General features: G+C 39.0%; 1 protein-coding gene across 1 annotated transcript; it reads right to left on the bottom strand.

Moving 5' to 3' along the window:
• Window positions 1-6,418: 6,418 nt before the first annotated feature.
• On the bottom strand, window positions 6,419-21,978 carry LOC121881107 (CD109 antigen-like). The gene is made up of 32 exons (XM_042388750.1): window positions 21,899-21,978; window positions 21,602-21,759; window positions 21,499-21,527; window positions 21,098-21,331; window positions 20,863-20,985; window positions 20,701-20,740; window positions 20,230-20,311; window positions 20,038-20,143; window positions 19,813-19,933; window positions 19,614-19,723; window positions 19,324-19,515; window positions 18,953-19,051; window positions 18,763-18,825; window positions 17,570-17,740; window positions 17,315-17,467; window positions 16,426-16,495; window positions 16,167-16,251; window positions 15,891-16,008; window positions 14,866-14,979; window positions 14,476-14,694; window positions 13,994-14,135; window positions 12,795-12,968; window positions 12,471-12,552; window positions 11,897-12,128; window positions 11,612-11,783; window positions 10,677-10,867; window positions 10,115-10,270; window positions 9,912-9,977; window positions 8,534-8,673; window positions 8,256-8,412; window positions 7,188-7,290; window positions 6,419-6,997 (listed from the first exon to the last, which is right to left on the bottom strand). Exons 1-32 carry the CDS (start codon window positions 21,976-21,978, stop codon window positions 6,795-6,797), a joined length of 4,185 nt encoding a protein of 1,394 aa, XP_042244684.1. The 3' UTR covers window positions 6,419-6,794.
• Between the last annotated feature and the right edge of the window lie 525 nt (window positions 21,979-22,503).

The raw sequence follows: 22,503 nt of genomic DNA, 5'->3' as shown, positions 1-22,503 counted from the left end.
GTCACCGCCATGAGGTCTGAAGGATAATTTGAATCAGGTGGAAAACCATCACCACATCACCTTGCTGTTAATTTGATCTTATTCCAATACAATATTTCTCCTCCCTCAAATCTGTGATTTATAATACAATGTCAGAGCAGGCTTGCATCCTCTGATAAAGTTGAATTAATGAGCTGCTGCCAGACGAGACACGGTAGCTCATATCTTACTCTGTACACTCCACCTCAACTGTGACTCAGGTATTTCCAGCAGCATTCAGGTCCACCATTAAAGTGTTCATTATCCTCGAGCCATACGTCAGTGGAATAACAGGGCAGGAGCGTTTATTTGCACAGCTCCCTCCATTCATCAATCCCGTGATCCTTGCTACTGCATGAACCCTCATGTCACATGTGTTTAACTGAGGGAAGCAAGGGCCTGTGTGTTTCCTCCATGTAGAGTAATCAAAGCAGTTGATCACACGAATCCAGACGACTCAGACAGTGTTTGGGTCCCAATCAGACTTCAGGAACTCCCACTCCTTCTGTGGTTTAGACACATAATAATCCCTTGTCAGTCAGATATGTCTGTGCTTTCATAAGTCTCCCCCTGCCATTCACATACATAAATAATCTTGCTATGATTTCCTCTTCTTCTTTTTTGTCTGTCCAACTCTCCCTTATGTCCGCATACAGTACAAACACATTCACCAATACACATACAGGAGCAGTGGTGTAAACCTATTTCCACCTGTTCCTGATTACTCTAATTGGCCAGTGAGGTTGAGGAAATGTGTGACAGCTGAATCTGGGGTAGAAAAACTGACCCTGGTGAAAAATGAGTGGAAAACTAGACGAGCACCTAGGTGAGAAAGTCATAGCGGCATTTGGAGTCAGGGTTTGCACCCTGTGTGTATGTGTGCAAGTTAAGTTTAGTCTGTCCCCTACTGTGAATCATTCATTCTCTCAATCATTCTTTAACACACACATACACACAAATTCAACAGAACCCCAAAGCCTGACTCACTGAGTCATTCCAAACAGTGTGAGTTTGGTTAAACGGAGCACAGAGGCGATGATTCAATGGACCATCCTGAAACCAGAATAAATCAATCACACTCCAAGAGCTGGTATCAATGAAGCCTTTTCCCATTGATGCCCTTTCAACACAATGGAAATGGCTTCATTCTGCTGAAGTGGACCTCAATGGGGCTTTAAAGGAAACATACATGGAATTGCAATGGAAATAGCTGTGAAATATGTGAGGAAGAGAAATGAAGAGTGTTGGAGAAAGCCACAACTGTTTGGTATTCAGCTCTGATCCAGAAGTGTATCCTACATTTCACAATCCTGCATGGCTGTCTGTCAGACTTTGGACATTTTTGTCATAGATCTGCACATGAAATTTGTCATGGGAAGAATGCTGATAATAAAACACATTGAATTGAGAGAAATCTAGCTAGGGCAAAAATGAAAAAATGAAAAATGAAAATAACAAAAAACGTGATTTATTCCTACAGAGAGAGGTCTCTTCCATTAAACTCTATATAAACCATGTAAAATTAAAGATGGCACTGGACTGCTTCTTTGCTCACTGACTGCATTGCTGCTCTGCAGAAGAAACCTCAATGCTGCCACAGGTGGACAGAAGATGTCTGATTGAGATTACTGTGTAATCACTATATAGCTGCACTATAGCTTTCAGGCATCAACCAACTTACCGGTCTGCTGCGGAGCAACACTCCAATCAATGGGCAAGGAAGCAGTCCTGCACCATCTTTGTTTTCACTTGGTGTGTTTATACTACATACTATTTTCACACAGTACTATATAAAACAGTCTTTACAGTAAACTATTATTTGCTATTAGAATACAAGAAATCGTTCTAAACTGTTTTGTACTAACAGGAATTGATTAATACTCGTATTGTCATTCAAACTGTGCCTTTAAAAATGCCACAACACAATTTGAAAATAAACTTTACTAAGAGACAGCAAAATATCTTTATAAAACTTGAATAGTCATTTTTTTTGTTTCTGAAGTGTTCCTGGAGCTGTTTCACCACCATCCACAATTACTTTAAATTTTTTGCAGCTGTGAGCAGTTCCTCCATTTCCTTTGAGCATTACATTGTGGGAGAATAGTGCACATCAACAGTATACTCAAAGAAGATTTCAGAATACTTTTTTTGGGTCACTTTTTCAGTCCATACTCAAAACCTGCTAGAATATAGTATGTAGTATGGATTTAGGACACATCTATTAACTTTATTGGAAGAGACCTGTCTCTGTTGGAATAAATTGTGTTTTTTGTTAACTTTAACCTGTCTGAGGTTGTTTTTTCCCAGCTTCAAGGTCGCAAAGAAACTTTCCTACCATCCAGTGAATTCGTATTTTCAACATTCTTCCACTAACAGATTTTACGAGCGGATCTGTGACTGAAATTTCCAAGTTCTGGGAGATAGTGATACTAAAAGTATCCCAATCCAAGGGAAATACTCTACTCTAAATGTACCTAATCTGAGTGAAGCAACAAGCATGCTGTACGGTAATTCCCCTTGAATGCTAGCAGAGCCCTTCTTATCTGATATGTGAGAAATATTAAGTACTCTCATGAGCATACAGTAGTAATCAGCAGAGTACGAGTGACAAGTGTCAGGCTATGATTTCTGTACACCTGCATGAATATGCTTGGATGTTACTAGCCACACAACAGTGAATGAGCCGATGTTTGCGAAGTATATACTGTATAAAACAACTGATACTAAACAACAACTACAAGCACTACTTCAGTGCTCTGCTTGAACAAATGCTATGTTTCATCACATGTTTTTGGATCTGGGCTCTGTGGTGTTATGTCTCATTGGGCTTGTATCAACTGATAGAAATAACAGTGATTCAGATACAATCACATGTATCTGGAGGACTGCTGACACACCAAGAGACAGTGACTCAGATAAACAAATAGCATACACCTGCAAACACACAGACACTAATCATCCAAATATGGTCTGCGGTTGTGACGAAGAATGAACCAGACTCCTTGAGTTTGGGATCATCTCTACTGGAGAGGATCATAGCATAGTGATAATGTTAGGGATGGCTTCTCTCAAGTAAGATGACTGAGTGGGCCTTCAGCTCTGTTTTGTTTCCCTGGAGTCCCCTTTGTCTGGGATGGATTCGTCTCCCGCCTCTAGCAGGACTGTCTGGGCCAGCCTGCATAGGGTCACCTGGGGGTTGTGTAAATACACACTCACTCTGGGTGGGATGGAAGCTCAAAGGGATTTTCCATGACTCGCCCCGGTGAATGGAGCGTGCCTTGCCAAACAAACGCATCATCTTCTTCCCAATGGCCGACATAGGGAGTCATTTAGGTAGCATCACCGGGGAGTTGGAAGTTTTCCCTTCGATTCATCTTTGTTGATGCTGCCACCCTCAATTTTTGTCATGACACCAACAGCATTGGGTTCCCATATGATGTGGTTATTTGTTGTGATGGTGATTCTTTCCTACTGATGTCATCTGGAGCAGGGCCATGGGGAGCAATTTCATATCTCTGTTTTTGGAATAAATGTTTTACTGAAATAAAGCACACAACTTGCCAGAAGCACTTCATCTAACCTACCCTACATGACTGTGGTTACAGAACGTAAACTATACAGTCTTTATTACGCAATTTATCATTATAATATTCTAACATATCATGCCAAGTATTGCTAAGTATTGAAAGTTACAAGGGTACTACACTATACACAGAAAAATACAGAGCTTTATTTGAACTTTCCTTTTTGATGAGTGTGTTTGATCAAATCTATTCAACAAGAGACAGATTTCTTTGAGTAATGCAATACATCCCATTTTGAAGATCCATCTGCAAAACCTGCTGTCAATATGAATTGCTCATTTGAAAAAAAAACACACTTCATTTTGCCATCTGTCACAGTGAGTCCAACAACAATACGGCATGTTTCACTAATGGCTCCCACCAGGAGATGAAACTCATAAATAATCATATCCCTCAGTTTGTTTACCCCTTCTGCATCTCCTGGGTGACAGGCTTGCTTCCAACATTATTCCTCTCACAGCCACATTGACGGGAGCAAATATTAATAAATGTCAGTAGACTCAATGGCCCTGATGTAGGATTTTAGACCTCAGTGTCGTTCTGGGCATGATATGAGACAACCACAAGCTCCAGACAGTCTGCAGAAATAGAGAAGACTGCTAAAGCTTTACTTTGAGAGATTTTGTTATTTTTAACCATGTGTCGCTTTTCACAACTAAATGACAAAAGTGTTGAAAGATAGATGCTCTGTAACTCCATTAATCTCTTTCTCTGAGATACATCTTTGCGAAGGAAGTTTCTTTCAACTCATCTTGAACTCCTAATACTTTCACTGCACTTAAACTAAGCTTTCTGTCAGTTAAGGCCACTGCATTGGACAGTTATCAGCCCTCTTTCTGAAGAGCCACACTGACATAGTAAATGCATGACATCATGACCAGCGTATGCCCTTGACTGTCTGTTTTTGTAGCCTGACCCACAACAAGGCCCTGGTTAGTAAGGGTCATTTGTCATGACCTTAATGTGTATGTATGGCGTTATCCCACATAAATACATACTCTGAGTCACAGAAAAGTGTAAAAAAAAACCCTACATGATTATTTACAGGTAAGTTTTAAGGCAACATACAGGATGCAACTTCTTCAATGGATCACAGAAAAGCAACATATTCTGTGAGTCTTCTCAAATTTGTTCAAATTTGTTCAAATTTGTAAACTTTGCTGTAAACTATTTCACATATCCTACTAACATGGTAAACATATGCTGTGTATTTATTAGTAACAGGAATGTTCTTACTAAGTGGAGCTCGTGTAAAGTGTGCAGGCAAAAAGTATTTCCTGTTTGTGATATAAACTTTGTGATATAAACTTTGAAACCATCCCTATTACGATACCAAGCCTGCCATCTAGTGCTTGTGAATCTGGTACTGCAGCCTTTCAACTTTTTGTTAAACTCATGTAAGTATGCAGCAAAGATGTCCTGTTTTCAAAGGAATCAGTTTACAAGCTTTATTTCTGCTTTGGGGACTGTGTAGCAGCTACATGTGTTTATATTCACATATGATGACTTTGGGGGTCTGTGTGCATGGATGCATGTATATGTATGCGAGAGTGTCTCCCTTTTTTCCTGAAACTGCTTAAACTCCTGTAAGCTTCTGGTGCACAGCAACAGGTAGAGCAACATGCTTATATAAGGTGATGCCTTAAAACTATAACATATGTGATCGCCGTGGAGACTAGATGGGAGAATAAGCACATGACAGTGTGGTTACAGATGGTCAAACTTTGAGATACACCAACATATTCACTGTATCAAAGTTCTGTAGGAGTACAAACTGTCTTTGCTGTAATTCAGCAGGTTTTTCATCTCTCACCAAAAGTTAAAGGCTCAAATGTTTTTAAGTGCATATGAAATATATATTTGCTTTTTGTGTGACAACTAATATTCTCAGCAGGTTCCTTCTGACACTCGTGGGATTCAGTAACTTGCTGACAGACAGGTTTGATTTACATTTAAAATTTGGTTTTACACATATAGCTTTCCACATGTGTGATTTTGGGGATTCGTTAAGAATAAACTACTGATATCTTAACAGTTTTAACATTATGCTCCAATTTACAGTATGTGGAGAAGAAATATAAATATACAGAATAAAGTAAGAGAGTCATCGTACTCTATATTTCAATATTATTGCTGTTATCTTCAAAGTAAAATGCTGCCAGTGTGAGATTATTGATTATTAGAACAAGAAATTAATTATGTTCAGGTGAGCATGCTGTAAATTCTTTATGTTGTGCAAAGTGAAATATGTCATGGACTGAGCACAGCAGGCTGAAATCTTTGAAATAACAGTCATATTTTGCGATACGTCAGCATTGTCAAATCTGATTACTCTTCAGTGATGAGTTACATGTGTGTGTTCACTCTGCATACTTCTGCAGGTCAGTCTGCATTCCTCTGGCTCAGAGTTACATGACGTGGCAGAGGGGTAAGGTGCACTTTATCTCCCTCCAATCCACCTTATGAGGCATTTACCTACGTTTTGCCATTATGACACACTAACACAATAAAGTCAAGCGCATTCAGGCAGGACTGTTATATATCAACACGAGTGAAAACATATTACATCATAAAGTCTTCCATTTGCTGGGAAAGTACAGTAGAGCTGGGAGAGTAAATCTTATGAGCCTTTATTTTCAGCCTTAATATTGCTTCAGGCAGCTTAATGTGTCTCCATTTTCTGCCAAAATGGTGACAACAGGACACATGTGGAACTGAGAAATCATTTTCATTTGTTTTGTGATCTATACAGAAGTTTTGTATAAAACATTTTCATCAAGTCATCACATGAAATCATACAGAGAATGTCAGGCTGATTAAGTGAAGAAATTCTTAAATTTGCTTTTTAATGTATGAAACCAAAAATATGGACTGAAATATAACAGATACAACATTTTCAAAGAGTAATTTCTGATTTACATTCTGTCAAAATACAACACAAATGAAAAATTGGTAAACAGTAGAGGGCACAAGTGCACTAAACAAAAGAACGTGTCACAGATCCTCTGAATGTTACAATCATTGGTCAAGAAAATTTTTGTAAATTTTAAATGAAAAAAAAAAAGAAAAAACACTTGAAATTGCATCCAGTGCATGAACATGTGTGCACATACAGTCCCAAATCTATGTATCTCAGTGTATATTCATTACTTCTAATTAGTTAAAATAATAGCTTTTAAAAATGAAATCTAATTAGAATATAGTGAAAAAGGCAGCAACTCCAAGAAACAGGCAACTTAAGCTGTAGGTGGAGCTGCGTATTGAGTGAGATGAGAGGGGGGACGACACCGTGATGGTGATACCTGGCCTACAGCGATCACAGCCTTCACCACAGAAGAAACAGGAGTGCATGTTGTTCAGGATATTTGAGTTGTATGTCCTTGTTGCTCTTCTCGCTGTGAGACAGGGGAAATAATCAGATAACTTTGATCATGATGACATTATGATGTGATTCTCTGTGTGTTTCACTGTAAAATTATACTGGCCACGTGTATGTTGAGTGATCTCTACTTACATGACTTTCTGTACATTTCATTTTGTATGTGTGTACATACTTACAGCAAGACTGTTGTCCATTGTACTTACTAGGTTCATAGTAGTCATAAACCTGCACCACAGCATCCTGTACATGGGCCACTTTGTAATCTCTGATGACTGGAAGTCCGATGCAAACCTCTGATTTGGTAAGCTGCAAATGATACCGGACAAGTGAGTGATGATACACTGTCTGTACAATTCTTAAGTAATTTGTGATCTACCTTGCCTCTACTTTTTTTGTAAATTAAAGCTGGTAAGAAGTGCCAACAAACCTCTTTGGCCACATCATAGAAACAAATAGAACAACATACTGTAAATGTGCCAGTTTAATACAAGGATTGTCTGTTTAGTTGACTGCCCTTTTCTGATAAACACACTGTCTTTATTGTTAATCTTTCTAAAAGCAGAGCTACAGTACATGTAGAAGTTGAGCAGTGAGCAGAGCCAAAGTTAGCCAACTGGCAAACATTACTGGTAAACAAGAATAATGGAAATACCGTGACATGATATTTGTGAACCTGATGTATGTTTAATGACTTCAGCCAAAATGCTAACCTTGGTTGTAGCTTAACATATTTTTTAGTTATCAACGAGAGCACTACACCTTATGTTATCCTTCTCCTCTAGAATGAATTTAATTGTACTTTAATGGTACTTTATAAGAAAACTGTGGTTATTTGACCTGAGGAGGAATTTATATTCTACATTTACACACAAATTACACAGGGTGGGTTCTGAAGGCTAATTCTGATATATTTAGACTGAACTAAACTGATTTCATGCAACACATCAATAAATAAGATTAAAATTAAGTGAAAGGATTCAGTATTCCTCCAAAAGAAATATATTCTGGGCGATGTGGTGAGGACTTTTAAACAGATTTTAAACCTTCATACTGGGAAATAAAATTACATAAAAAATGTAGGTTGCTCTGGGAGAATTTGGACACATGATTTATAATTCTGGCTATGGCCCTGTGTCATATGGCTCCTACCATGAAGATTTAACAAGACCAATAAAAAGTTCTGGGGGCTCTATTTTGGAAAAATGTTTTGTATAACTACAACAACAATCTGCCTCTAATTCATAAGCTTGACATGATTGTGAAACTCTTACTGAATCGAGGTAGAGGCTGACTTTCTCAGGCAGTATCTCCACCTTTCTGACAAGATCTGTTGGGGTAGCAGCTTCAGGGGAAAGACTGAAACCACTGAGCATGCCCACATCCAATATAACCATTCCTGTTTGAGATATCACCTGATTGTTCTTTAATCTAGAATGGAAAAAAAGCAAAAGGTCATAAGATACGAGAGCCCTGGAACATGAAAAAGATGCCAAATGTCAAAAGCTAAAATTAGCTTGACATATGTGCCTGTCTGCGTCATGCTGCTTACCTCGTGCATATAAATAACAACATGTGATTGTGGTCTCTCTCTTCAGTAATGTTCACACCTAATAGGAAAGCCTCCTCGTCTGTGGTGTGCTGGAGATTCTGAGAAAACGCTTTGCTCTCCAGGTTGTAAAAGATATTCATCTGGATGGATACATGGAAGGGTTTTAAAAATGTAGAATGTTAGGTTTAGTGGTGAAGAGCCCTGGTTTACTGTTTACTTTACCTCCTGATACCACAGCCTGAGATTATATAAGTGGATAATGCCTCAAGACCCCAAAAACAGTATATGTTTGAGAAAACCCACTATCCCATAAAGCAAAAACAAAATAAAGATTGAATCTCTGCGTTTGCTTACTTCATTCAACATTTAAAGTACTGAATTACAGGCAGTAAAAAAGTTATATGATGGAGGGGGGCTGGAACAGAAGATAACAGGTTTCAAATTAAACAAAGTAAAACAATTAACCTCCACTATAGTCCTCTAAGTGATATTATCTGGACATACTAAACGCAGACAGGACATGAAGCTACAATATGTGTTCCAGATGTTAATTGATGGGAGTCTATTATCCTGCTACATATGCATTTAGCTGTTTTGGCTTGGCATTTACAATGCAGCACATTGTGCTGGGTGACGCTATCATGCACAGCTGCTGTGTTCAATTTATTCTGGTCATGCTCCGGTTGTTAAACTATACTTTATGTTGAGATGAATATGCTGAATATACAGAAACATTACCGCATTGTGAGGGGTTGTTTTTGAGTTGTGGTGTAATATTTTCCTGTAATATTGATGCTTAGCAGAATTCATATTAAAGGATAGATTCACATTTTTTTTTGTTTTGTTAGGTGCCCATATGAACATTGAAACTGGTTTTGTTTGCTGTAATCATTCCTACTGTTCATATTGACCATTGGAAGATCCTCTCCAGATGTGCTTAGAATGTAAATGATGGGGGGGGCAAAATCCACAGCCCTTGTTTTAAGCAAAAATGTATTTATCCATTTAGCTGAAGATAATATGAGGCTTCAGTTGCCTGAGTTAGTAAAATAAAGTGGATATCTTCCATAGTTACAGTCTTTGAGGTAAAAAAAAAAAAAATTCCACCTTTGTGTCTCGACTGGCAGTGTTTCCCTGTTCTGCTGCATCAGAAGAGTAGTAACAGAAAGAGGGAATTTGGCACTAAAAAGCCTAACTTTAGAAGATATTGACTTGATTTGACTAATTTGGATGGCTGAAGCCTCATATTAGTTTCAAATACACTTGCATAGAAGTAGGGCTGTGGATTTTGTCCCCCATCACTTAGAGTGAAAGTGCATTGTGCAGGGATCTCTTAGTGATCAAAAAAATAAATAAAACAACAGTACTGTACAATTACCTGAAATATGGCGAATCCTCTTCCTTCCATGTATATATTTATGTGTAGATCTTTGTCAGCATTAATCTAAGAAAAGTAGAAGATTAACTCCAGGATGATAAATTAAACTGTGATACAGTAAATACAGCACCATTTAAAATATCAATTAATATATGCATCAGGAAAGAAGCATGGGATCCCACCCACATCTGGTCATCCATTACCTCTCGGCTCTGATACATCCGATAGTTGGTGGAGTTGATTTGAAAGGCTGACACAAACGAAGACGTTGGGGCAGATATATTCAGCCTGAGGTCAATGGCGTTGGCACCACTAAAAGCAGCATAGTAAGCCAGAGCCTGGAGGGCAACTACTGTGTCCTGAGATATAAAAAAAGGTTGAAGGTCAAAATAAATATATGCATCCGGATTATATGACCAGATAGATATACTGTAAATGATTTGGTGCAGAACTGGGGAATATTTGCAGCTATTTTTACATATGAAATAACAAATTGGAGATGTGTATTTTATTATTTAGCATACAGAATATTAATAAAATTGGCATCTGTAAATTTCATCATGAGTCCTTGAGCTTTTACCACTAGTAGAGCATAGGCTAGTCAAAGGCAGTTCCAGTTTAAACACAAGAACACTACTGGAAGACAAAATGCCCCCAAAATAAGTCCAAGCGTCCTTTGGACCAAGCAGGCTGTGTTGTATTTCTAGTTACATAGTTAAACATAAGTTCCGTGAAAAGCAGAAAAAAGGTTTAGCCTTACTGTACCTGTGTGGACCCGTAGCCACCTAGATGGTTTCTCTGCTTGCTTAACCACTTGATGAGTGCAATGCCCTCCACTAAGTTGCCTCGCCGAAAAAGAGCCAGCACCACATACGAGGCCATCTCAATCTGCACTGAGTGCGGCTGCCATCCATGTGAGTCCAGGCCAGCAGAGGATCTCCACATCATGACTCCATCTTAGACACGACATGACAATGTAATCAATAACCAGTAATGTCCACAGATTCATCATGCTGCACAATGAAAAGAAAATCTCCATGAGCACCACCAGGAATCTAACCACATAAAAAGTGCTGAAATATCGCTTTTTGTTGTTGTTGCTGCTGCTGTTTTTCTTCTGTGGATGTGGATCTTAGGGGAAAAGTAGTTCTAAAAATTGACCAGATGGTGGTGCAATACATGCAAATTGACTAATGACATGGAAAAAATGTATTGAAACAGAAGTATCTTTTCAGCCTGTAAGACTTCATAATGATTAGTCTTTCTATTTGAAGGAGTATCTGTAACAACATTTTTTTTAAATTTTACATTTAGGCCTTCAATCATTGGTGATAGAAAACTTTTGCTTCTCAGGCTCACTTTTATACTTACACCCTTACCCTTGACATATTGGTTATTTCACCATCCTACTTCAGCATATCAAATTTATGGTACATTTCCATTGAAGGTGGTGCTACACTAATAATCTTTAATTTCTTAATTCAATATGTGTCGGGTCAAAACTAAACTCAACTAAACATGTAATGCATCTTGTATTGTACATCTTTGATAACAGGATGAATGTCACTTAAAAAAAAAAGTAAATTGTGACAAAAATAATAAGACAAACAAATAGTACATTTGATGTCAGTGCATTTAAGTTGACAGGTGATCCTGTGAATTCCTGAGAGTAAAATAGCAGAAAACCTTCACTAAATTACCTCTGTAGTAAGCTCTCCTGCTCAGCTCAGCCAGAGCAGTGCCAGCCACAGGACTGTTGGCCAGAGTCAAAGCATAAGCCACCAGACACAGGCTGTAGTTACTGACCACTCCACTGGATACTTTGCTCTCCAGGTACTTCTGGGCCAGGGACACATTGGCTGGGAACATGCTCTTCACACAAAGGAACCAGACAAAACATCATTAGTGTCGGTTGACTATACTATATTTCACATGACAGCACTTTAATTAAAAATTTTAGGTTATTCCCCATGTGAGACTCTCACCGCATAGGTGTTGTCCTCCAGTAGTGCCATCAGTACATAAGCAGTGAGGGCCACAGGACCATTATCCAGCCCTCCCTGCATCTCCGTGTGTATCAACCTCCCCACCTCACTGAACTCTCCCTGGGGCCCCTGGTGGCCTAAGAGCCAGGTCATGGCCCTGATCAGAACACTCTGGTCTATCTGCATATAGGGTTGAGCCTGGAGGAAGCACCTTAGCACAAAGGCTGTCAGCCTGTGAACCCAAACAGAGGCAGAGAGATTTAATTCATATAGATTTAAAAGATGGAAAGCTGCAAACAAGACAAAGTGAATTCAAACCCCAGTTTGTCCCACAATAAGTACTAAAACAAAAAAGACTGAGTAAGATATTTTTGCTTTTTTTGCCACTCAAACCTAATTTATGCTTATTTCAGGACACATTTCAAGACAGAGTATTTTCCCAAAAACTCCTGATTCTCAAGTGAACACTGCATTAAAAATATGAAACTCTCTCTGCTACACAGACAGAATATTTCACCTGATTTGTAAACAAATGCGTGTTACTCGTATCTTTAACATTAAACTGATGACCTACCATGTGCTACCAGAGGTGTCGCTGGCTCCAAAAGCACTGAAGGAACCATCAGTTCGTTGGTAGGACAGTTGTCTTTGATATCCTAAAAGAAGAAAATATAACATGTTTGCCATGATATTCAATCAGTAAATTTACTATGCAGTGATGCAGAAATCTATAACAAACCCCTACAAGAACCCTAAATTTTATCTGCTGGATTATCACTCAGAAGATGCTCTGTTACATCTAAATAGCACTTGAAACAACCTTGCCTGTACATTATACTGTACACAGTACATTTACTGTAATACAGTGATGCCAATGAATCATGTAAAGGTTTCATACCTTCCATCATATAGCCCAGAGCCCTGCTTCTGATCTCCTGATCCTGACTTGACTTGTCCAAGTACTGGAGAACATAAATACTTGGAGCAAAGTGGATAAGGTTCTGCTCCCCACATCCAAGAGGCATCTGAATCAGAGAATCCAAGTTGTTGATGGACAAGGCCAAGATATCACCTTTGTAAAACAATGTAAGAGAGAAGGAGGAAGGATTTAACTGTTGCGCAACATGTTCACTAATACTGCAGGTAGTAATTACAGGGACAGGTTTCAGACCAGACAGACCTAAAAGGGGAACAGTAAGTGTCTGTGCTTCACACCTGATATTATGCCTTTTTTATTGCCTTGCAAAAACCCACCAAAGGTTCCAGATGGGAAATTGAACCTCGTAAGTGTAGAACTGAGTACAAGCAGCAAAACTGGCAGAAGAGGAGGAAATAGCATGAAACATAGACACTCCAGAGTTTCACTGTCACCATCACCAAAGACATGGTGTGAACAAGAAGCTCTTCTTATACCTCTGCTCAATCTGTATCTTTTCTTCACTCCTCAGGCAGTTGGAAATACTATGTATATACTATAATAATGAATGCTTTCAGGAAAATCTTAAAATGTGAGCTTCAAAAAATACTAGTCTAAATGTGCCAGCTATTGACCTGTATATAAAAGAAAGCATAAAACCATAATATAAGAGAAAGCATAAAACAGTATTTTTGAAGTGGTCACTTGGAAACTCAGGGCAGAGTTTAAGTTATGAGGTATGGAAGGATGGAGTAAAAAAACCTATAAAATACAATCACAAGCAGAAAGCTACAGTTCTGCACATTTGCCTGATGTTTAATAAAGCTGACTATCACGACAAGCACAGAAACCACAAATTCGGCCCCAACTGAGGAAAATAAATACTGAGGATTGCCTGTCTACCATGACAAACATGGATGGAGCCAAGCCAAACATCTTGACATTTGTTCAGAATCTGCCCTCCATAAACATTCCTTTTTGATGTCCATCGTTTCCATTTTTCAGTACCTAAATACTTTCAGGACAGCACTCAGTTTGATACCCATATACCCAAGCTCATCATCTAAACACAAAGGAAAATGCTTGTGCACATTACGTATGTCTAATTTACTAAAAATAAACAAACTGCACTCAGATGGAACTGCCACTGGCAAAACAGGGAGGACAAATGGTAGACGTACCAACCAAGGCCACATGGGCCCTCTGGCTGCCCGGTACCACATCTGGTGGAAAGGAGAAGGAGACGGATCTAGAATTGTTGTGCTTCACCGGTGCCAGCTCCAGAAACAGAGTCTCTGAGAAGGACTGTTCAACTCCCTCAGGCTTCAGGAACATGGGAATAATTCACAGTTAGCACAGGATTAACTCTATGCCACATAGCATGTTGCATTTTATACTGAATCCTTAGATCTAAATACACTTCTTGTACAGAAACATCATGTCTACAATGAAGGTCCTATGAGAAATTATACTCTATTTCCTATTCACCAATCAAGTTCCTGCTTCACATTCAAGTAGCTTCTGGACATATACAGTACAGTAGCTGAGCTGCTCAGCCAAAAAAAGGGGGATTTGAACCAGCAATCTTTACCAACAACCCAAGTTACACTTCACACACACAGTAAATTAATTGATATTATCCAAAGTTTCTATCATGCATTACCTTCACAAGCACTCTCCAAACAAGGTTGTCTGAGGCCTCTGCAGAGATGGCGTCCACAGATATTTCCATCTCGCCCAGAGCCACAGGCCTTATAGGGAACATGGCTGAGGCAGAGACGTGACTTCCTAAGGTGAGTTTTTGGGCATTTACGACAGAGACGTCACCTCTGTCTGCCAAAACAAACTCAAAGGCCTCACTCTGTGCTAGCAGCAGCATGACCTATGGAGAGAAAAATATGTGGAGAAAGCATGATCTTTTTAAACAAAGAATATAACATCTTCTATGAGCCACAAATGACAGTGAGAGATATTTATTATTGGAAGATACTGATAAATCACCCGTGAGGGAATTTCTTTCAGCAGAATATTCCTCAAGTGTAGTCCTCCATACCTCTATGTCCCGCTCTAAATGGTTGATGATGTTCACCTCCAACACCATCTCCTCTCCTCTGATGAGGTATGATGGGACATCGAGAGACAAGGAGAAATCTTTGGACACTGTCAACTGTGAATGAGAGGTTGTTAAGCAAAAATTAAAACAGACTTTGGCTAACATTGTTAGCAGTGAGTATTAAAAGTTAGGGAACAGGGCTCCTACCAGTAGGGTTACAGCCTTAGTCACACCGTTTATACTTATGTACATGTGCATTTAAATTCTGTAAATTGGATTAGATTAGATTTCTTTAAAACAGGAGTTGTGTCATTGTCACATTGATATAATGGCCACTTATTTTTCTGGCCATGCTAGTGGTGTATAACCTATGGCTTGATGGAAATGTCAGTCTGCTGAATCAGAACTATGGCTCACACATTCATGGCACTCTCAGGATGAATTTTAACAACTTTGGTGGTCCCTTGACATTTCCTCTGGCTCCCTCGTCAAGACAAAATTTCAATATGTCCAGTAGTTTGGTTTATGACCAAATACCTGTAAAACTAATGACATTGCCATCAACCTCAGCAGCCAATTAACTGGTGAAGATGGAAGATAAGATGGTGAACATAGCATGCTGATGTAAGCATTCAGCTCAAAGCACTGCTTATGCCTAAGTGCAGCCTCACAAAGCCGCTAGGATGGCTGTATAGACTTGTTCTGATATTATTATAGTTACCACAGAAAATAAAAATAAAAATTACCATCACTATCAAAATGGCCAAAAGTCAGATTTCATTAAAGATTGTTAAAGCTGCAATGCTTGGGGCACAAAGATTTTTTCCAGGTTATGTTTCTCAGAATGGCAGCAGGGGGAAGGACTGAACATCAGATGTAAATATTACTGCTCATGTCTCCTTTTCAGTACAGACAAAAAAAACAAAACATCCTCTGTGCAAAAGGAAACAACAAGATTTGTGCGAAATATCCCGCAATCAACAAACTATCAAGTATATTGAGGCACATATTGAGTATTTGGTTACCTTTTGTGGCACAGGAGTGAAGCCCAAACTGAGGTTATCTGACATCACCAGTGCTACAGCTGTCAGAGAAGTAACACCATCTGGCACTTTTATTTTCCCACTTGTCCATGTTTTATCACTGACAGAAACGGAAGAGAAAAGCACTGAAATACTGAATGTAGAAGGTTTTGTTCTAAATACGATTACCTGTGCTTATACTGCACTTTTGACAATTATTATCTGTTACTTAGTTTGCCCTGCTACCCATGTCCAGCACATGCACCTTTCAGCACTCACCTAACATTAACATCTAACCACAGAAAGGACTCAGTGGCATCCAGCCAGTGGCTCCTGTACTTCTCCACCATAAGAACTTCTACCTCTGAAAACACAAAGAAAAGGGAAAGAATTCAGAGGCCCAATATGTATTCATATCTGGAGAATCAATCCAGTATTGTAATTGTGAGAGAAATCCAATATGCTAAATGACCACAAGGGGGACTCTTGTGGAAAGTAGATGCTCTATTAAAAGGCTCACATTGATTTATCATCTCACCATCTTTAAGTCCATCAGGCTGCTTTTTCTTATACAGTCTGGCATTGGTCAGCATCCTAATATTACATTTCTGTGGTGTGGGAGACACAACAAAAGATGATAATGGTAAATCTAATTGTAGCTGCAAAAAATACAGCTATAAACCTGTACTAAGGTCATTAAAGATACACCACTAGTGTGAAAGCCCATAAAATATGGGTCAGGGCTTGGTGGGTGATGTAAGGTGTAAAACGGTCTGAGCTTTGTAGATGCCTTAGGAGATCTCAAGTCTATTCTACAAGACACAATACATGCCGCCAGTGCTTTGGAGATGAGAGAAGGTCATCTTAAGACAGCCAACTGTAGCGTAGCTTTGTTTCCTCCATCATGTATCCATGAATAACCCTCAGGTTGGGCACACAACTCTGCATCCAACACACTAGAGTTACCAGCTCTTAGAAACAGCAGAGTCAGCTTCTAACAAAGCACACAGATAGGTTACATCCAGAGTAACCGGTTTAGTGGTCACACTCTGAATACTCATACAGTAACTAACTGGGAAAAGCAACTCTAAGAAGATTTTACAATAGATTTAGGAGACTGGGTGTACTGGTGCTTTGTGATCAAACTGTATGGTTGGACAAAGGAGAAATCAAGTAAATCTGACAGCATCTAAACTGATGGTCATCTTTTTACTTTCTGAAGGAGGTTCACAGAAGTTTCAGTTTCAGAGATTATATTTTGGGCTTTTGTTGAAAGATTTTTGCCAAGGCTTTACAGCTTAGTGTAGCTTCTGGGTTCCTATTGAGTGACTTTAAATCCCAATCACAACAAATGAGCCAATCACAGTGTTTTGAACCTCAAAAGGAGCTGTCCTTTAGGTTTTGGCAAATGTAAATGGTTGTCATACCTGTTCCACTTTTAAATCTAGGTCAGCCTGCGGAGTTTCATCATGCATCCCCATTACTATGACTCCCACCTGGGACTTGGGTTCGAGGACAGTTACTGTGAGCGATACTTGCTCACCTGGCTGGGCTTTGTCACTGCTCCAGTTTAGAGATACCTGGAAAAGCAAAACCATAGAAAATCACAGGGGCATGTCCAGCAACATTATGCATTTATTAGAATAACATGACTACAGTGAAAGAACAACAAATTACTGTACATAGCCGTGTTGGTTGATGGGTATGTGTGCTGTGTCGCTGGTGACCTCTCCATCAGAGAGGATACAGTAGACAGTGACACAGGCCTCAGGAGACCAGGACACTGTTGGGATCAGAGAAAAAAATGAGGAAGTCTTTGTCCCAGCAGCCACCACTTGACCTCTAGAGCTCACCTGCAAGTACGACGATAAGGGGAGAATGGTGATTAAAAGCAGTAAAGCTGAGACACCACCTTTTGGATTTCTTTAAATAATGGAAAAACAAAAAAACATATGTACACGTCTCTATTGCACCCGATTTATCATCAAAGTTTGTTCCATGTAGCAATTGTACCCAGTGTAAGATTTCCATTAAAACAACATTTTTTATCATCCAAGATCTCCTGCTACACCAAGAATGTGAGATACATCTTAAAATGCCTTTGGAAAAAATCTGTGTTGGTAAAACTGTGACTTATGTTACTGAGCCTATGTTTTTTTATTCACTGAATTTTTCTTCACATCTGTGGGCAGTTTTTTACACTTCTCTGTTATGTCTTTGATACTAATGCTATATGTTTTTTGTTTCATCATTCTAACGCAAACATGAATATGCATTTGTGAGCATTTTTTCATATAATGCTCTTGATGACCACTCCTGCTTGTGAGGTTCTGTTTGTATTTGGCGATGTTATGCTCTGAAGGACTTTGAGATAATTAATTGGGTGTGATGTAAATAATCGTGCAGATGTTTTAATCTTTTTTTCATTGCTATTTTTTACATCCAGCGGTCAAACTATTGTCAAAGTATTTGTTATTTGTGTTTAACCATAAACTTTCTTAAATATGCTGTAGTGTTTTGTTTAAAAAGATAATAAGCACATTGATGTCCATAATTTCCCATGATAATCTATAGCTGCATTTTCTGAAGCATATTTTAGCATCGCGTTATATAAACTAAGCTAATCCATCTCCAAACATTGGCAACAAATCATTCTTTGCAAAAACTACATTTCTGCCAGAATTACATTTGTTTCTTAGGTGTGCAGTCAAGTTGTAATCAACCCTGACTTTTCCTTGATTGATTTTCTACAAACTTGTGTGACTTGTGTAACTACAAATTCTTACAGATACAATATGTCAATAAAAGAAAATGGCAAATTATACTTTTTGCAAATGTTTTGCATGGATTACTTCATATGTTTGACCAAACATACCACAAAGTGAAGCTCAGCTGGCTGAAAGGTGCTTTCCACATCTATTTGAAGAGGCGATCCAATCTGTAAATTAAAAATGTAATATGAAATATTTCTTGGCTTCATAATTAACAATATAATTTCAGCATGTTTACTATATGCATTCATTTTTAATGTACCACAATGCTACAAAATACATGTTTACTGGTACCTGTGCAGGTAAAGTTGAGGAGATCTGAATATATGAGCTGCTAGGAGAGGAGTAGTTGTTGTAGACCTTCAGGGTCTCCTCACTGGACTGGAATCTGGCCTGAATATATACACAAAATGTAAAAAATACATATAAACCTGGGGATAAAACAATAATTTTGTCTCTTAGATTTAAAACAAACTAAACATCATCTGAACAAATCTGTTAGGCTTTTAGATGTTTAGGATTTTTTTAACTAGTGAGAAATTTTTGCTTTCTGGCAAACGTGTGTAATCTTACTGTACTGAAACTACTCATCTTCCATACAAACAGCTAAAAGGTACTTTTCCCAGAGGACCAACATTCCAGGCACTGTACATTAAAATACTCACCCGAATAAAAAGCATCTCTACTTGAGCCTGTAACTTAAACTTAATGTGGACGTTCCCATCCTCAGGCACTGGAAGTGTCACAATTGTAGGTCCAGCATCCATCATGGATGTTCTCTGAGTGATTTCAACCAAAGCAGAGTACAATCGATCTAGTGAGCTCAGTGGCTTTCTGTCATATCTAGAGACCCTAAGCTGTGGATTTCAAGCAGAGAAGGGAAGTTTCTAGTTAGCTCGTGGAACTGTTTAAAACAGATGTCAAATAAAATGAATAATAATGATAATTCACTCACTTTTGTAGAGAAGTGTAGAGACGGTTTTAGTGAAAGTGGAAATTCAAAGAATTCAAGCTGGAATGTATTCTTCATAAGATGGACTTCAACAGTTTTGCTGACTTTAAATCCTTAAGTGATAAGACATGATATAACAGAATAGTTTGAGATTTGAGGATGCAACAGAAATGCATATATAATATAATGATGCATATCTTACCGGTGGAGTTCACGCAAGCAGTAACATGTATAACAACATGGCCATCATCATCCATCCCTGATGAAGCATGCAGGGCCTGAAGCTGACCCTTGTTGAAGAAAAACTGTGTTGACCCATAAATCTGAAAAATAAGGGTTAAAAGACAGCTAGTTCAATTTAGAATGCAAATACATTTAAATACTGGCTAAAATAATAGGGTCCACTACAGTGACGATAAAACCTCACCTCTTTGGTTTGTGTTAGCTTGAATGCAGAGGTTGAATTGTCCATAGCAGAAGCCACAGTAAGTGAGACAGCCAGTGTTCCCTGTACAGGTTGTCCACTGGGGTAACTAGAAGAAAAATCCAAAGTACTACAGTATACTTAACATATGTGCAAATGTGATAACATTGATTTGCATTATCTCATTGAACTTACAGGGCTCTCACTGATCCTGAGATGTCATCTCCAACCAGGGCCTGTGATGGCGTCTTGACCAGCACTTCAAAGTGAGGAGGCTCTGCAGAACAGCAGTCAGTAAAGATGTAGGCATGGCAGTAATTAAAAAGATAGATTGCCTTTTTCCAAGTCTACCTTCATACAATACTCACATCCCAATGTGTACATTGAAGGAGTTACTGGTCACTGTAAATGTTGCTTGTACTTGTTGCTTTATACTTGAAGTAAAGAGATCTCTTCTTAAAGCAATTTCAGTGTAAGTTATGAGGGACAAAATCCACAGTACTAGTTTGGTCCAAATATGCATTCCTCAGTTCAGCCAAAGCTAAAATGAAGCTGTAGCAATCTGTGGGCATGTCAGTATTGTTTCAAGATAAACCTTTAAATAATGCAAACCTAATCTTTAAGCTTATTTTTTTTAATATAGTAATAAACTGACAGATCAGTTACCATGGTTCTCCACAATGAATGTTTTCTCATCAGTCATGCCCTGAAGTGAAGAGGATGGGAGGTGAAATAGGTAAATGCTTTTTTAAAATCTGTATCGTTTAATTCAAATAGTCTTTTAAACAGGCATACAAAGGTGCATAAAATGTTATATTTCATCCCTACATTCACTGTGATTGTGATCGCCCACTGTCCAAGAGGAGACGTCTGGGATAAACTGAATTCCCGCAACACGATCCCCAGATTCCCTGTGGACTCCCACCTGTCCACAGTGTTCCCACCGGGATCCTGCATATGACAAAAGAACGTCAATCAATCTTCCCACCACCACACAATGCCTGACTTAAATCTATTCACACTCCTCTCGCTTTGTGCTTTCACACAGAAAACAGAGACCTACCCGCATAGAGATATCCACTCTGCCTTTGTATGGATGATTATCTAACTGGACAGACACAACTCTGACGTTAACAGTATCCCCCGGTTGGTAGCGTGATCTGTCAGTTTGAATGAAGCTGGAGACATTCCTGAGGTTGAAGCTGAGGGTGGTTGTGTTGGTGAAAATGAGATCATCCCCCTTGTAGCCCCTCACCGTCAAGTTTAAGAGAGAACTTTGGGTTATAGAGGCAGGAATCTGGAGCGGTTTTAGACAGTGTTGTCAGTAACATATACATGTGATATCAGGCTATGGCTGCAGGTAAAAACAAGTTATTTATTCATTGCAAACATTTCACTCATCTGTAAGACAGAAGTAACCATTTTCTCAACTTTTAAAAGAAATAAGAGGAAAATCATACTCACAGGAGGGAGTGTGAGGATCCTGGTCAAACCTGAAAAGTAGAATGATGCTTTAGCCCTCTCAAACTCAAAAAGTCATGATGCAAAAATGTAATATCAGTGTCACCTCCTTGGAAGTCCTCCGTTTGGGATACTTTGTTGTTGTTGTTGTCATATTCAACTTCAGCCTCCACCCTACCAGAGAAGTCAGCAAGGACAGTGACAGCCAACGGAGTGGGTGTCCCAGCATGCAACACCTCCGGTCCTGAGATCAGAAACAATGTCCTGATAGAAAGAGGAAGAATTGGTTGTTATTGAATGGTGAGATAAGGTCATTAGGTAAATATCGCATCAATATATAAAAGAAGTATTTAGGTATTTTTTCCAGTGTCAAACAATAATTGGAACAAATCACACAACTTACTTGGATGACTCCTGAGTCAAACCCGGCACAGCAGAACACACAACTCCCAAACACACAGCAAGCGTCCAGATCCAATCCATGTTTCTGCTGCTGGCTTCACCACACATCCGAGATTTTCCTTTGGTTCAAACTGAAAGCGGACACTTCAACTGACCTGGACCTGCATGAGACAAAACCCCACCTCCTGTCCCCAAACCAATGTCCTTTGGAGCTGCACTCACATGCTCATACACACAAGGATGAATACACGTATTATCACACATATATTCTTTGTCACACACAATGGATAAGTGGAGAATGGGGGCGGGGGGTGCTCATACACTCCTAACGCCTTTGCCCCAGGGGACATGTCTCGTCTGTCTATTCAGAATCTGACAATTCCCAGTCCTGTCCAAAGCACAGCGACACTCTGGTGTTACAGTATCCATACTGAGAAGAAAATCCGTCTTGAATGTCAGCAGGAATACAACCCTGCATGCATTATATGACACAAAACCACCAACCAAGGAAGATACTTAAATCAAGGGGCTGCTATTATAATCAGTATTCTTTAAACATTACTTCATAGGGCTCTCGCTGGAATACAAATCCATACAATCAACCTT

This window comes from Thunnus maccoyii, chromosome 16 (assembly GCF_910596095.1).
Source record: "Thunnus maccoyii chromosome 16, fThuMac1.1, whole genome shotgun sequence".
Classification (NCBI taxonomy): Eukaryota; Metazoa; Chordata; class Actinopteri; order Scombriformes; family Scombridae; genus Thunnus; species Thunnus maccoyii.
Note: the sequence above shows the minus strand (reverse complement) of the source record. Positions and strands in the feature narration are given on the sequence as shown.